This window comes from Pecten maximus, chromosome 11 (assembly GCF_902652985.1).
Source record: "Pecten maximus chromosome 11, xPecMax1.1, whole genome shotgun sequence".
In the NCBI taxonomy this organism is placed as follows: domain Eukaryota; kingdom Metazoa; phylum Mollusca; class Bivalvia; order Pectinida; family Pectinidae; genus Pecten; species Pecten maximus.
The window spans coordinates 27,421,737-27,437,058 of NC_047025.1; the positions used below are offsets into that span (position 1 = coordinate 27,421,737).

The following is a 15,322-nucleotide window of genomic DNA, read 5'->3' on the forward strand; positions in this document are numbered from 1 at the left end:
AGTGTAAGAGTTTGGCCAGTCAGCACGAGGCTTGCCGAGTGCAAGCCAGCCAAACTCTTACACGAGGGTTGAGTATTTTTCTCACATACTTGCATCCAAACATAAGTTTTTATGAAAGTTTTTCATCGCGCCATCTTCGATGCTCCTTTGAATGTGCGTCAAATTTTATGACGTCATCATTTACGACTTGGTTACTCAATGTAAAATGATGACGTTACGTTGTGAGCAGCGTCATATAGATGATTGATGTTTTCTGAAAGAGATTCAAAGTAAAAATTGGTCTCGGTAATCCTGAAGCACGAACCACCGGTGTCCTATCAAGAAATCCTTGAGCAAACTTTGTACCTTTACTATGATACCATAACATGGACTGGAGGGGACTGAACTGAGGTTCACTTTTTGTCAGTTGCGAGTTGCAAAATACGAGTTGCGAGTTACAAAGTGCTAGTTGTGAGTTGCAAAATGCGAGTTACAAAGTGCGAGTTGCGAGTTACATTTTGCAACTCACAACTCGCATTTTGTAACTCCCACTTTGTAACTCGCAACTCGCAACTCATATTATGGTCCTGCTAGTTTAAACTTTACACATGTAATGACATCAATTCTTTTGTAAACTGTTGCATGGATTTTATTAAATAAACATAGAAATTAAACAGATATATTTACTAATAATAAAAAAACCTTTTTTTACCAAAAAGTAAAACTTGTTTCACAACGCTAATCTTCCATTATGCATAAATGTAGAGTCATCTGTAAGTAAAATGGGTTAGTTAATGGTACATGTATCAAAGTAAAAATGCATATAAATTCATTATCACAGTTATTAGCATTACAGATCTGTAAAAGAGGTCAAATGGGCCTGCATTGCCCACCTGTTATTCACTCATTTGATGATTCTCTCCCCTTCAATTAATCAAAAGAACTGTATTCTAGGTCTTTCATTAAGAACTCATCATTTTAGTGTTTTAACAACCCGTGACATTGAATACGGTTTAAGGTCATTTTTTCAAACTTTATGGACTCGTTCCCATGAACCTAAAACCCTAATATCATCATTCTATGCCTTTTGGTTTGTTAGAAAAAGTTGTTTGAATGCTTTTTCATGTTTGACCACTGTCACCTTGAATATGGGTTAAGAAATTTTCTTTCCCCAAACGTTGTCAGACTTTATCCCAGGATCCTGCCAGCCACAAATCATGATAGGCCTTTTTCTGAAAAAGCCATTTAAAGGGAAAATGTGACTACAGTTGTCAATGGATGCAGCACCATGGCATAAGCTCACTTGGCCCTGGGGACAACGTGCGCTAGAAATGGTTCCACTTACTTAACATTTTTAACTACATGTATGTATATGATATGGTCACATATTTTAATCACAATAAAATTATCACAGAAGAAAAGATATAAATTTGTACAACTCCAATTCTTAACCAATATGGTCAGTTAAAAAAACCAATATGTACTGTTACAGAAACCAATAAATTGAACACATGGTAATGTAGCGTAAATAGTGCAATCCAAAATACATATTAAGAAGTTTCAATAACAAAGGTAACAAGCAAGGTTGTAGAATTTATATCCCCCGCATTCCTGACATATTACACCATTGCAAGACTTTTCTTCTCATCTGCCATTACCAAACCCTATCATGAATTTGGTTGAGCCTTTAATACATTGAATCCTGTTCCTACTGTAATTTTAAAGACTTTCAGGGAAAAAAATATTTGGGAGAGTTATTTTATACTCTGTTACTAAGCTTGATGATAATCAGATACTTGCGAGCCCTTAAGGCATTTCATCTTGTTATCAAATTTGAGGAAAATCTGTGAACATTTGTTGAAGGTACACTATGGAAACTATGCATGACTTTCAGTGAAAGCAGGGAATAAGAACTAAATTAATCCTTAAGATGCTTTCAATCAAATTTTGTTTTTAATTTGGTAGAGATCAGGCTGGAAGTCTTAGATCAACAGGTGAATTATTCCAGATTTGGCTCCCTTCCTCTAAAGGATATTGCACAACAGACACACAAGATGTGAGCACCTTTCAATACAAACTATGGGTTACATACTTGTATAAAGTTTTTGGAAGCAGATCCTGTACAGGTGTCGTTACATGTAGAAAATTTTCAAACTGATTACCAAGGTATTTAGGTAAAAGATCATTAATACATTTGTACAGTATGACACCTCTATTGAATCTCAAAAAGGCATAGATAGGCAAACATCCTAATAAAGGCAAGAGACCCTGTGGGCTTGTATCTACCCCTTCATTCCAATTTGAGAGTAAGCTTTAACATTCATTTGAATAAAACATTGTAGCCCTTCATCCAACCATGCTACTGGCTCCATGTCAAGGCCTTGCACTTTTTGGTTATGAGAAGCCATTTTAAAATTTTAACATACATAGCTTTGAAAGTACATTTGTTTTCAAGGTCGCTCCTTTGAACAAACTTAATACCCATTTATCCTATCATGCCACCATTCTCACTCCTATCAGCTGTCAAACTATCGAAATACCATCACTGACAAAGTGTAATGAAGGGAGGTAACTCTGATATCAGAATGTAATGCCACCGACCCTATGCCTCTTGGTTAATGAGAAGTCGTTTAATATATGATCACTCTGTATGATATAAATTTTTGTCACAGACATTATTTATTTAACATTGTCCAAATAAGTTGCCAGAGGATCCAGATGCCCACCTCACTAAAATTTTCACACCTCCTTCTGTTACATAATCAATTCAGTGCCAAGGCATCTTCAAGTTTGAAAGGCAAGACATGTTCATGATTAGCAATATTATGCACTGGAGGTAAAATGATATATCATGATATTGGGGGAGAATATTTTCAAACACAGATATACCCACTTCCCTCATCAATAAAATAATCTGTCCAGGGGTTCATGCGATATCTTGTACGGAGCTTTTTATTTTGAAATGGTAAAGTGCAGCCTTTGGCATTAACCTTGACAGAAGACCACCAAAATCTAATCCCTTGCAAAGAAATCTGTCCAGGGTTTCAATATATGTATTGTACACAAGTTTATAATGGACAGATGCCTGTACGCATGGACACAGAAAAATGGGTTATTATATATCCTCTTTACTAATTAATGGGGGGTATAATATGGTGAGTCTGTCTCGTTTTGCATGGAAGGATCTTCGAAGGAGGAAACATGAAATAATATGTCAGGAGTTTCCCTCCAATAACATAAAGATGGCACTGTTAATGTTCACAACAAAAACAATGGACGAAGCATCGTCATCCTGGGCCAAAATTATCTGAAAATTCTTGTTGAAGCATCAAATTCTCTGCGCTGACAGTTGGTTTTGAGGTACTCAATGACATAAAGATGTCACTCTGGAAAAATGAATTCAGAAAAAATAAATGATCTAAATGAACTACTATCTGTATCGACAGAAAAAAAGGACAGATAGAAGAGATCAAATTACAAAAATGATATGAATTTGTTTATCATTAATTCAGAAAATCAACACTAGTACAGATATGTACACTATACCGGTAAGTAATAATAGTAGTCAAATTAGGTCACCTAACAGAAAATCACAATCAAATACAAACAACAATAGCTATTGACTCCAACAGTTTAAATACAAATTATATATTTATAAATATTTCCATTAAATGTCTATATATTCATAAATCTATCCAATCAAGGACATAGTATGACAAATCAGATGTTGTAAATTGTTCTAAAACATCATACTTACCAAACTAACAATAGGTTCAAGTAGTTTTTCTCCGGGAACATCCATCCAGCTCATTTCCACGGCACCAGCAGCACCCGGAGAGCAAGGTGTCAGCAAATCATCGACTATCACATTAGGGTCACCTCTGGAGGGACCTCGTGCCTAGGGAACACAATGAACAGAGAATAACATTAGGGTCACTTCTGGAGGGACCTCGTACCTAGGGAACAAAATGAACAGAGAATAACATTAGGGTCACTTCTGGATAGACCTCGTACCTAGGGAACACAATGAACAGAGAATAACATAAGGGTCACCTCTGGAGGGACCTCGTACCTAGGGAACACAATGAACAGAGAATAACATTAGGGTCACTTCTGGAGGGACCTCGTACCTAGGGAACTCAATGAACAGAGAATAACATTAGGGTCACTTCTGGATAGACCTCGTACCTAGGGAACTCAATGAACAGAGAATAACATTAGGGTCACTTCTGGAGGGACCTCGTACCTAGGGAACACAATGAACAGAGAATAACATTAGGGTCACTTCTGGAGGGACCTCGTACCTAGGGAACAAAATGAACAGAGAATAACATTAGGGTCACTTCTGGAGGGACCTCGTACCTAGGGAACAAAATGAACAGAGAATAACATTAGGGTCACTTCTGGATAGACCTCGTACCTAGGGAACACAATGAACAGATGATAACATTAGGGACACTTCTGGAGGGACCTCGTACCTAGGGAACACAATGAACAGAGAATAACATAAGGGTCACCTCTGGAGGGACCTCGTACCTAGGGAACACAATGAACAGAGAATAACATTAGGGACACTTCTGGAGGGACCTCGTACCTATAATGCACATCAATTGAAATCATGTTGGGAAAGTCAGGCAGCAACTTTACTGAATTCAATTTCTATTTAGAACATGGTATTGCTGAACAATATTAATCTACCAATCGTTTCAATGTCCAGCGACAGTTTTGCCATTTTCAGGAATGGTGAAATTGACATCTGACCTTCAATCTTTAGATTTGAAAAACAATTGCAAGCATTTACAATAAGCAGTGTGTGGTGAAAGTTTGAGTTTAAATGGTCCCTTTGACTTGTGTAGTTGTGCAAATATGATGATCCTGATGGATCCTATTAAAAGTAACAGTGATCTTCACCTTAAACCTTTCAACACAAAAAGCAATCCAAAGCTAGCCATGTCATTGAGAAAGCACTGTGTGAAGTTTGAGTTTATTCGGTGCAAAGAGACAATTGAAGTTCCTTGACAGAAACCAATTCTCTATCTATATATAGTAACAAAGATCTTGGCATGGAACCTTTTTGAACCAGAAAGACATTCCAAGCAAGAACTTCAAATAAGCAGTGTGGGAGGTTTGAGTTTGATCTGTATACTTGAACATGTGTGCAGATATGTTGATCTTGACCTAATTTTCTATTAGTTGTAACAGTGACCTTAAAACATTGTTTCTTTCGTATAAGTTATAATGTGAGAAGCATAAATTTTCTAGGCATGTCATCCATGCCATCCCGCCTTGCTGTAAACTTAAACACTTACTGTCTTGAAGTGTGTGGCTGTCTGTACTTTTCTTACAGGCTGCATCAGAGCATCTCGTACAACAATACTTATATCTGCTCCCGAATACCTATACAGAAAATGTTATAGTGAGTCATAAAACTAACTGGTTTTGTTTTTTTGTTTTTTTTTGTTTATAGGAGTTAAACATCCTCCCAACAAACAGCCAGGGTCATATGGTCAAATGTTGCAATGGGAGCAGAAGATCTAATTTGATTTCTTCAATGTCTCTTCTATGATCAACATTTAGTAGGATACAGTGGGCCTTATGCTTGGGCTCTCCAATGTCCCCTGAACAGAAGACAGCAGGCATAATTCTGTATGACTTAGAAGTATTAACTGTATGACCTTGAAATATTGATGTATGACTTGACCTACCCTTCTGAGCCTTCGCCGAGTTGTTTAAATTCATGTTCCTGTATGCTGTGAGGTGTTGAACTTAAGTGAAGTTTAAACATTGCTGTTCTTGCTTGAATGTCTGGCAAGGTGATGTGAATTCTCTTCTCAAATCTGTTGGAAATAAATATTTTGACAATTATAAATGTTTAGGAGTTGCCATAAAAATAAAAGAGGAGTGAAAATATGTTATTGCTACAGCTAAAGATCAGCATTCAAACCCTTGACCTGAGAGCTTTAGCACAAGCTACTGGTGATCCATCCTCAGTCTAGTTCAATTACAAACCCTGGACCGGAGACCTTTAGGACAAGCTACTGGTAATGCATCCTTTTCAGTCTAGTTCAATTACAAACCCCGGACCTGAGACCTTTAGCCTTTAGGACAAGCTACTGGTAATACATCCTGTTCAGTCTAGTTCCATTCCACAAAGCAAATCAATAGTAGTCATAATAGCAATATCAATTTTAATTTGATTAAGATGTAAAAACAATTTTGACTTGATCATGATGTAAAACAGTATCACTGTGCATTCTTTCATTACAAACAGAAATGCTATTTCTTTTTATTAAGGAAAATGTGTGAAATCATATTTCAATTAACTCCTTCAACTTGTGAAACAATTTTTTTAGCAACAGCTTATACTGTTTTGGATATTTTTTTGTTGCATTCAAAATAATATTTCAGACAATTCCTATAATTCTAAGATCCATTTCATTAAAATCCATGTAATTGACAGTGGTATGACTTTTTATTTAATTTCAATAATCCTGACCAGTGTACAGTAATATATCATATGCTTTAACATTCAAGAAGAATCATACAAATAAATCTAACTTGAATTGAATTACCTTTTCCTTAGGACTGGATGAAGAACCCAAGGTGTATTGGTGGCACCAAGCACTATAACCCTTGTATTGGCATTACCAAGCCCACATTGCATCTGAAGCAAGAACTCAGCCTTCATTCGTTTGGATGCTGACTCATCCTCCCCACGCGGTGAGCAGAGGGCATCCACTTCATCAATGAATATAATACTAAATCTTTGTTCCTTTGCTTGTTGAAACAGAGTTTTCACAAACCTGTAAAATAGTAAACCATACATATACCAGCTATTTACTTGTACTTGAGCCACAGAAGTGCTTCATTTACTACAGTAAACCCCACTTACTCGAACCAGCATTACTTGAATACCCTATTCCTTGAACGGTTTGCTTGGTCCCAAACACGTCCTCATTTATTCTTTGTATCCTGTAGTCAGGAAGAGTCAAATAGACAATTAAGAGAATTATTATGTAGAACAGTGAGTCCTATAATCAAACACATACTTGTCACTTTCTCCAGGCCATTTGGACACCAAATCAGCAGCTGATACGGAGAAAAATGTTGAATTGTCAGCCTCAGTAGCCACAGCCTTTGCCAAGTAGGACTTTCCTGTACCAGGGGGCTAAACAGAAAGTAGAAACCATGATAAGATTACAATCAATAACAGCAGCAGGTCCAATGGAGTCTGGCGTATTTTTTAACCAAAACTAAGAGCTCAGTATTGTACTATTTAAATGTATGCACAGGACTGCTTTTAGGTAAGAATCTCAAACTCAAAGATAATCTATGTTTGTCAAAATCATAGATCCCGGTCTGGGCCTTGGATGATATACAACCATTTACCTTTTCTTCTGCTCGGCTCAAATTCCAATATCATCACCTAAACAGACTGTAGTTTAATTGTCAATGTGTCCATTATATCCAACTATATGTAATGTTTGGCAATTGCTCAAACTTTTCCAGATATACATAGCTAAATCCCAGAAGCTCTTATAAAATCAAACAAGCATACTGGGTATTGCTAAAGCAATACATGTCCCCTCCCAGCCCTGCTAAATATAGTAACTGTGACCTGACCCAAAACCCCTGAAACTCTAACTTGAACTGCAACTACTCATACTGAAGTTACATACCAACTTTCACCAATATACCTTGAAGCATGGCTGACAGAGAGACAGAAAGACAAATGGGGAGGAATTTAAACCTATAGTCCCCCTGGTGTCACTAATAAGATAAAAAACAAGAGGCCCATGGGGCCTGTATCGCTCACCTGGTTGGATTAGACCAAATGTCAAAATAATGTTCATGTTCAATTCTTTTTAAAGAAATAACAAAGTCCAGACTATCTAAGGGTCTGAAAGACCTCAAGAATTGTTTTTAGAACATCCATTCATAACATTATGACTAGTAGCGATTTAAAGGAATTACCTCTATTTCGCGATTTAAAGGAATAATCTTTATTTCCCCTATTGGGCTCCGCCCCTTTGACCCCCAAGGGGCCAGAGTCACCATTTATGCAAAATCTGTTCCCCTTCCCCCAAGGATGTTTCTGACTAAATTGGGTTCAAATCCATTCATAACTTTTATGACTAGTAGCGATTTAAAGGAATTACCTCTATTTCCCCTATTGGGCCCCGCCCATTTGGTTCCTCAGGGGTCAGAGTCACTATTTATGCAAAATCTGTTCCCCTTCCCCCAAGGATGTTTCTGACCAAATTGGGTTCAAATCCATTCATTACTTTATGACTAGTAGCGATTTGAAGGAATTACCTTATTTCCCTATTGGGCCCCGCCCCTTTGGCCCCTTGGGGGTCAGAGTCACCATTTATGCAAAATCTGTTCCCCTTCCCCCAAGGATGTTTCTGACTAAATTGGGTTCAAATCCATTCATAACTTTATGACAAGTAGCGATTTAAAGAAATTCCCTCAATTTCCCCTATTGGGCCCCGCCCCTTAGGCCCCTTGGGGGTCAGAGTCACCATTTATGCAAAATCTTATCCCCGTCTGCCAAGGATGATTCTGACCAAATTTGGTCAAAATCCAATAAGAACTTTTTGACTAGTAGCGATTTGACGGACAGACGACGGACGCTGCGCCATGACATAAGCTCACCGGACCTTCGGTCCAGGTGAGCTAAAAAACCAAGTGTACTCCAAGGCGGAACAATATAAGCCCATCCCAATCCAAAGAGAAATACATTATTGTGTCCAAATTACATACAAACACAGAAATCAAACATTTATTGTGTAATCAAAATGTCACCAAGAGAGTACAATCATATTCAATATTCATAGCAAACTGTACAAAGTTTGGGGAAGATGACTAATAACTGCGGGAGAGGATCTACAAACAAGAACAATGAATTTTGTAAAATTAGCTGAATCAAAATGCTGCTTAGGAAAACTCAACATAATGATTATAAAGCTTTATAAGTTTCAAAGCACCCGGTAATCGGCTGAAAAATTTAAGCAGTCTCTTAACAAACAAAAGTTTATGTAGTTGACCAAATTTAAACTACATGTATAATACTTCCGTCAAATTTTGACAGGTGCATAAAAATTCAGTAGATCTTTTATGTGATGAAATCAATAACCAAAAAAACTTCTTAAAGTAAATATATATTTGATTGAAGTTAAATCATTCAAATAAGTTCCTTTAATTCTTACTATGTTGTTCTATACAACATTTTAACTTTTCAAACTTCTATCTTAAAACACAGAGAGACAAGCCAAAACTTACCCCAAATAACAAAATTCCTCTGAAAGGAAGGCGACGCCCTGTAGTGACAAAATTAATGGGTTTTTTTATACAAAATAAAACTGATATTGTGGTTAAAGTAAATCTTTCAATCAACAGTCCTACTTTGGGAATGAATTTATTATTTTTTTTCCTAATTGGAAATAACTTGACCAGTGTCACCAGTATCAAAGATAGGTATAGATATAATGAAGAAACCATTTTCCTTTGGATTGGTTGTTTAGAAAAGAAAAGAAAAAACATGTAATATATCTTTTACTAGATATACTTTCTTTCTGACATGCTTCGTCGGATACCCATGGTCTATTGCATTATAGTTTATACTATGCTTTTAATGTGGCATAGTGTAATGCAATCAATCATGAGTATCTGATGATGGCTGACATAGAATATAAATAAAACAATAAGTTAGTTAAGGGACATGGTTGCATAAAGGGAGGTAACTTTATATTGCCGGTACATGCATGTACTTACCTCGTCTATCAAAACACCACAGCAAAATAAAAAACACCCAGAACTGTCGCCAGGATGGCTGACTAATACCCCCGCAATCCGCATGAGTCTAGTATATTTTACTGAGGAAATATCATTTCATACAAAATGTTTTTGATTTAATAGCTTACTATTTTCCCTTCCAAATAATTTTGGCATGCAATAGTAAAGAATGATGTGCATTGAAAGCAGAAATCATATTGTGCCAAAAAAGAATGGACAACAAGCATTTTTATATATTTTCTCTTATTCACAATTATAATATATATATGTATGTATATCACATATTTTAGGAGATTTTTTTTAAAACTATCAGAGATTGTGAGGTTGAATGCCTGCATGATTACAGTTTTTCTATAACCTTAGTGGTGAAGATAAAGCATTATGGAAACAATATGTCAGATTTAGATGGCTATTGAAAATCATCAGTAGCTTTAGATTTTGTTTACAGAATACACAAAATACATAATATAGAAAAAGCATTATTATGTATAAATCTTAGAGTTAGATTTTATCTTTATAACATTTTAACATTATTATCAATGTTAATGTATATCTTTTGTATGTATGTCTCTCTTTGCTTTTCTGAAACAACAATAAGTTACCAGTAGTTATAAAGGGAGGTAATCCGCATGAGTCAATGGACAACTGGAACTGTTATTTAGAGGCTAACTAAGATAACCTATGCATGCCCCTATTTCTGAAATTCAGAAAGGCTTTAAGCTGTAATATGTGTTGTTCATGATCATAATAAAGAGAACTTATTCATAAGTTTTGTTAAAATCAGTCCACAGGCTTTGGTAGAGTTGTCTGGACAATGAAAACCTGTTTACAGTGACCAGTTACCATGGCAACAAAAATTTGGAACTTAAACAGCTGCATGCACATCTACAAATGGTCCTCTTAATTTGTGTGAAGTGTCATTGGAATCGGCCAACCGGATTAGGAGGAGTTGTCCGGACAAGATGTGTCTACAGACAGACAGACAGACAACCCGATTCCAGTATACCCCCCCCACTAACTTCGTTGCGGGGGTATACAAAAAAAAGAATGTGTAGGAAAGAGCATCATCAACAAATCTTTCTCCTGTAATACCCATTATATTTAACTATAAAATAAGAACACATGTTCATTGATGTGAAACAAAGACAAAGAACCATGATAAATCATTGTTTCTAACATTTTGAAGTAGTTTATATGAAGGATTATGATTGGTGTGAAAAATTTAAAATTTAAAATTTAAAAAGAAGTCTCCGATAGAATAATAAAAAAAATCAAGTCCCTCTCTCACCTCTTTTTAGAAAATTGGCCTGAGAACCAAGTAAATAAAATTATTTAGCTGGTTGGTAAATTACACAATATTTGTCTATTGTTAAACCAATGGGTTTGTAAACTACACAGTTTCTATAGTTTTACCATATTTCGTGAGGTAACAACAGATACATGTCCATATTTTACATATGTTGTACTTGTACATGTATATTATGAATATAAAGATAAGGTCAGTAAAAGGGAAAAGGTAAAATATAAACTTAACAAATTAGCTGGTTGGTAAATTACACAATTTTTATCTATTGCTAAACCAACGGTTTTGTAAACTACAAAATGTACACAGTTTCTGTTTAAAGTGTTACCATGTTTCGTGAGGTAACAACAGATACATGCATGTCCTTTCTTCTTTACATGTGTAATGTAATGTACATTCATATTAGGAATATAATAATAATTTAAATAATCTACTTAAAAATTGTCATTGAATATTAAGTTGTAATGTGAATAATAATATATCCAATTACATATGCGATGTATAGATGTATGTGATTATATATATGTGGAAAAAATTTGAATAAAAAAAAAAAAATTATTTAGCCTAAATGTATAACTGTATATATATTTAGTGTATTGACCGACGAGGCATGTACCAGTGTCCACATGATATTTTATAAGCATGGTAAGGGAAATTATGTCATAAATGTATCTTATGTAAGTTATAATACATTATTCACTGTCAATAGAATAGGTATTGATATAATAAATCTGGATTTATATTATTCTGTTAATAAAGGAAGTACATTTATTTTCATGTATTTCAGTGAAATATTCATCAGAAAACACAGGGTTTTTTATACCAATAAACATACTCGGATAATTGTTAAAGATTTTCACCTGTAAAGAGATGAGGATACTGGAATGGTAAAATGACTGCCTCCTTTAATGAATCCTTAGCCTGATGAAGCCCAGCCACATCATCCCATTTCACATAGGGTTTCTCCCTCAATATTGCTCCTGAAAATAATTCCACCAACAAAATTTAAATACTAAGTACGGTAATTCTAAGAAGCATTTGCTAGCACTTTTCAAACTAGATCTGATGCTTGTAGTAGATTCCAATTCATATTTTTAAAGTTACTGTGTCGTATTTTCTAATATATTTAATACGGTCTACCCATGCAAAAGATTTATGAAAGTACTACTGTTTACACAAATAACTGGATAACTGTAGTTCTATATTACCTGAGACATGGTCGATGAACATTTTGTTCTCTGGATCATTATCATCATCATCATCAGAGTTACAATCACCACCATTTGCTTTCTTGTTGCTCCTGTTAAGTACATTTAAGTTAATCCAGTTCAATTTTTATCAGACATATTTTACCTATCAAATGCTGTTATATTTTCTAAATTCTATATACTAATATACTATATGGGACTAAATGGGTGTTTTGGGGTAAATAGATATCTCATTTATCCATATATGTAAGATAGGTGTTATGTCATGCCTAATTTTATTGTGTTTGTACCAAAATCTTAGCGACACCAAACGGTGTCGGATAATTCCACGTTTCATATAGTAATGGGCTCTGGCCCTATACCAGACATGGTGTCAGGGCCAGAGGAAACTCAGTCTACACATGCTGGTTCATACACAATGATTTCATTTTAAATATATATCAAATCAATGACATCAAATGCTTTTCAGTTGAATTTTAGAGGACTGCGGAGAGAGAGAGTTTGTGGAACAATGCAGGGTTGGTTTGGTTTAGTCAACAGAACATGACAGCAAAGGTCAAGATAACCACGCAGGGATGTTTAATTCTTATTATCATATTTGTCCCTGGTCTATCACGGATACGAAATGTACATAGAAATGTAAAAGTAGAGAGTATATATAAGGTCGCCTTACTAGCTCAGACTAGTGTAGCAAGTAATTTAGTGTAAAAAGTAGAGATCAGTATAAGGTCACCTCACTAGCTCAAACTAGGGGGGATTTCCCTTTAGCCTAGAGGTATAGACTGGGTCCAAGGTGTCTCTAGAATATCAAAATTATAAATAAAATTGAGCTTCATGATTTTGGTCCCTAGCATATGTCTGATCCTAAGTTTCAAACTAGGGGCAGATAATCTAGTATTAGAATAAAGCTTGGCAATTCTTAACAAAAAAAAAACTTAGGGTCTGGTGGCCAGTCTACTAGAGGTAGTATGTTTGCCTTGAGAGCGAAAGGTCACTATACATGTAGTTTGAGGCCCGGCGCAGGCAGGGTATGTTCATTACTCCCTCCTATTATAGAAACAAGTTTAAGCATAGTCAGCTTAATATGTGATGGACTATATATTATCCCCGAACATATATAAAGTGGTAAAGGTTATCATATATATGATACGTTAAAGGTTACTGAGAGGTACTACGGGTATAAACGTCTATCAACTTCTGAGAGCGAAATATTCATACATTTGACAGTGGCGTAGGAAGTCGTCAAAAATTGGGGGGGGGGGGGGCAATATTTTTTTTAACCTTATATTTTACGCACTAAACAAATCGTATGCCATCTCCGCAAAATTAGCCAATAATTAACATTTCAACATCCCCATGATAATTTATGTAGTACAAAACAAGTTATTTACACAAATACACAAATAAGGATATATTATTTATAGTAAAACATGAATCACCAGGCCCGGATTCAGGATTTTCGAAAGGGGGGGGGGGGGGGGTCCAGTAAATAATGTGAGCGCCAAAGGCGCGAGACGTTTTGTTTTTGTTTTTTTTGGCGTGGGATCTGGGGGCCCCCCAGCGGGGGTTCCAGGGGGGCCAAGCCCCCCGGCGGAAAATGAATATAGCACATTTGCAATAATTCGGGATCAGGCGCGGATCCAGGATTTTCGAAAAGGGGGGGGCGGGGTCCAGTAATTTAGTTATAATGCGAGGGCCATAGGCGCGAGCCAAATTTTTCTCTCCATTTTCAAGGCAAAAAAAAAATGTCCTCCTCCGAAAAAAGGGAAAATTTACCTAGAATAGGTATTCACTTTAAAAACTTTTCGAATCTGATAGAATGTGTATCTAAAGCGAACCCTATATGCTGCTAGTGCCGTTTCATGTTATAAGGTGTTTCCCATTCGTACCTGTCGGTAATTAGTATCACACTATTCACGTTAAAACCACGCATTCTTATCCATGTTGTGTTTCTGTCTTGTTTTCATTATGAAATCAATCAACTTATCATCAACTTATCAAATCAGTATGTGATGAAGTTAAGCAAAATTTCGTATTAAAATATAAATATTGACTTACCAGGCTAGTGCAGACGACCGAAACACAGGTCTGAGGATTGATATATTATATACTAGTATAAAAGTCGAAATGTTCCGGATGTAGTCTACAAGATTAAGTTTTTATCGTTGCCTTCAAGAAAACATTTTCGGTTCGAAAATTACCTGCAGATTTTTATCGAAATAAATATAACTAAAAAATTCTTTACTTTTTTTCCTTTTATTTAGATTTTGGATGTCAAAAAGTGGGGGGGGGGGCAAAAAGATGTATGTTTGCCCTCCCCCCACTGTAAAAAGTGGGGGGGGGGGAGTGCCCAAGGGGGGGAATACATCCCCCCCCCCCCCCCCCCCCCCCCCGGTCGCAATAAAACTGAATAACCCCGCGGACACTCGAGTTTGCACGGATCTTTCGTCCAAAGACAACGCATGCGTAGTTGTAATAACATTATGTAGTGTAGACTTATATCTATATTTTTGTATTAACTTAAGTAAAGGTGCCTATATAATTGTGGTAGTATATCGTTACCGTGCGTGATGGTGTTCCGTGTTGGAGGCTGCCATTGTTGTCAGTGTTACTAATCACAGCCCGGTAGCTAGTGTCTACCTCGGTATAGTCCGGCACCGCCCGAACCGCTAGGTACCACCTGGGGAACGCTTATAATATTGAATGAACATCTCAACACATAACACCCTTCATACGAAATATGGTGACTGAATTTACTGCTACAACCAACCCTAGTGGCCACCTTCATTGTGGTGGTAGCTGATGTGGGGTCTAAAACAACATCGTACACCATGGCCACTATGTAGGGGCTGAAACAATATTTCTAGTTATTTCTATACATTGTAAATAAAATGTCAACTGCTTGTTATATTTTAACTGATGTCCTTACTGCCAGCTTTAATTCCACTGTTTACTGTCTAATGCTTACAGTTTACTTCATAACTGTCTAATGCTTACAGCCTACTTCATAACTGTCTAATGCTTACAGCATACT

General features: G+C 36.2%; 1 protein-coding gene across 2 annotated transcripts; it reads right to left on the reverse strand.

Annotated features, from left to right (window-relative positions):
• Positions 1-1,350: 1,350 nt before the first annotated feature.
• Positions 1,351-14,942, reverse strand: LOC117338218 (vacuolar protein sorting-associated protein 4B-like). 2 transcript variants are annotated; one of them, XM_033899476.1, is made up of 10 exons: positions 14,851-14,942; positions 12,289-12,380; positions 11,941-12,060; positions 9,265-9,302; positions 7,029-7,147; positions 6,552-6,782; positions 5,685-5,816; positions 5,289-5,376; positions 3,737-3,877; positions 1,351-3,365 (listed from the first exon to the last, which is right to left on the reverse strand). In XM_033899476.1, exons 1-10 carry the CDS (start codon positions 14,883-14,885, stop codon positions 3,267-3,269), a joined length of 1,095 nt encoding a protein of 364 aa, XP_033755367.1. In that variant the 5' UTR covers positions 14,886-14,942; the 3' UTR covers positions 1,351-3,266. The 2 variants fall into 2 exon arrangements, with proteins under 2 accessions (XP_033755367.1, XP_033755368.1); XM_033899477.1 differs by lacking the exons at positions 1,351-3,365; positions 3,737-3,877 and adding an exon at positions 3,908-4,573.
• Between the last annotated feature and the right edge of the window lie 380 nt (positions 14,943-15,322).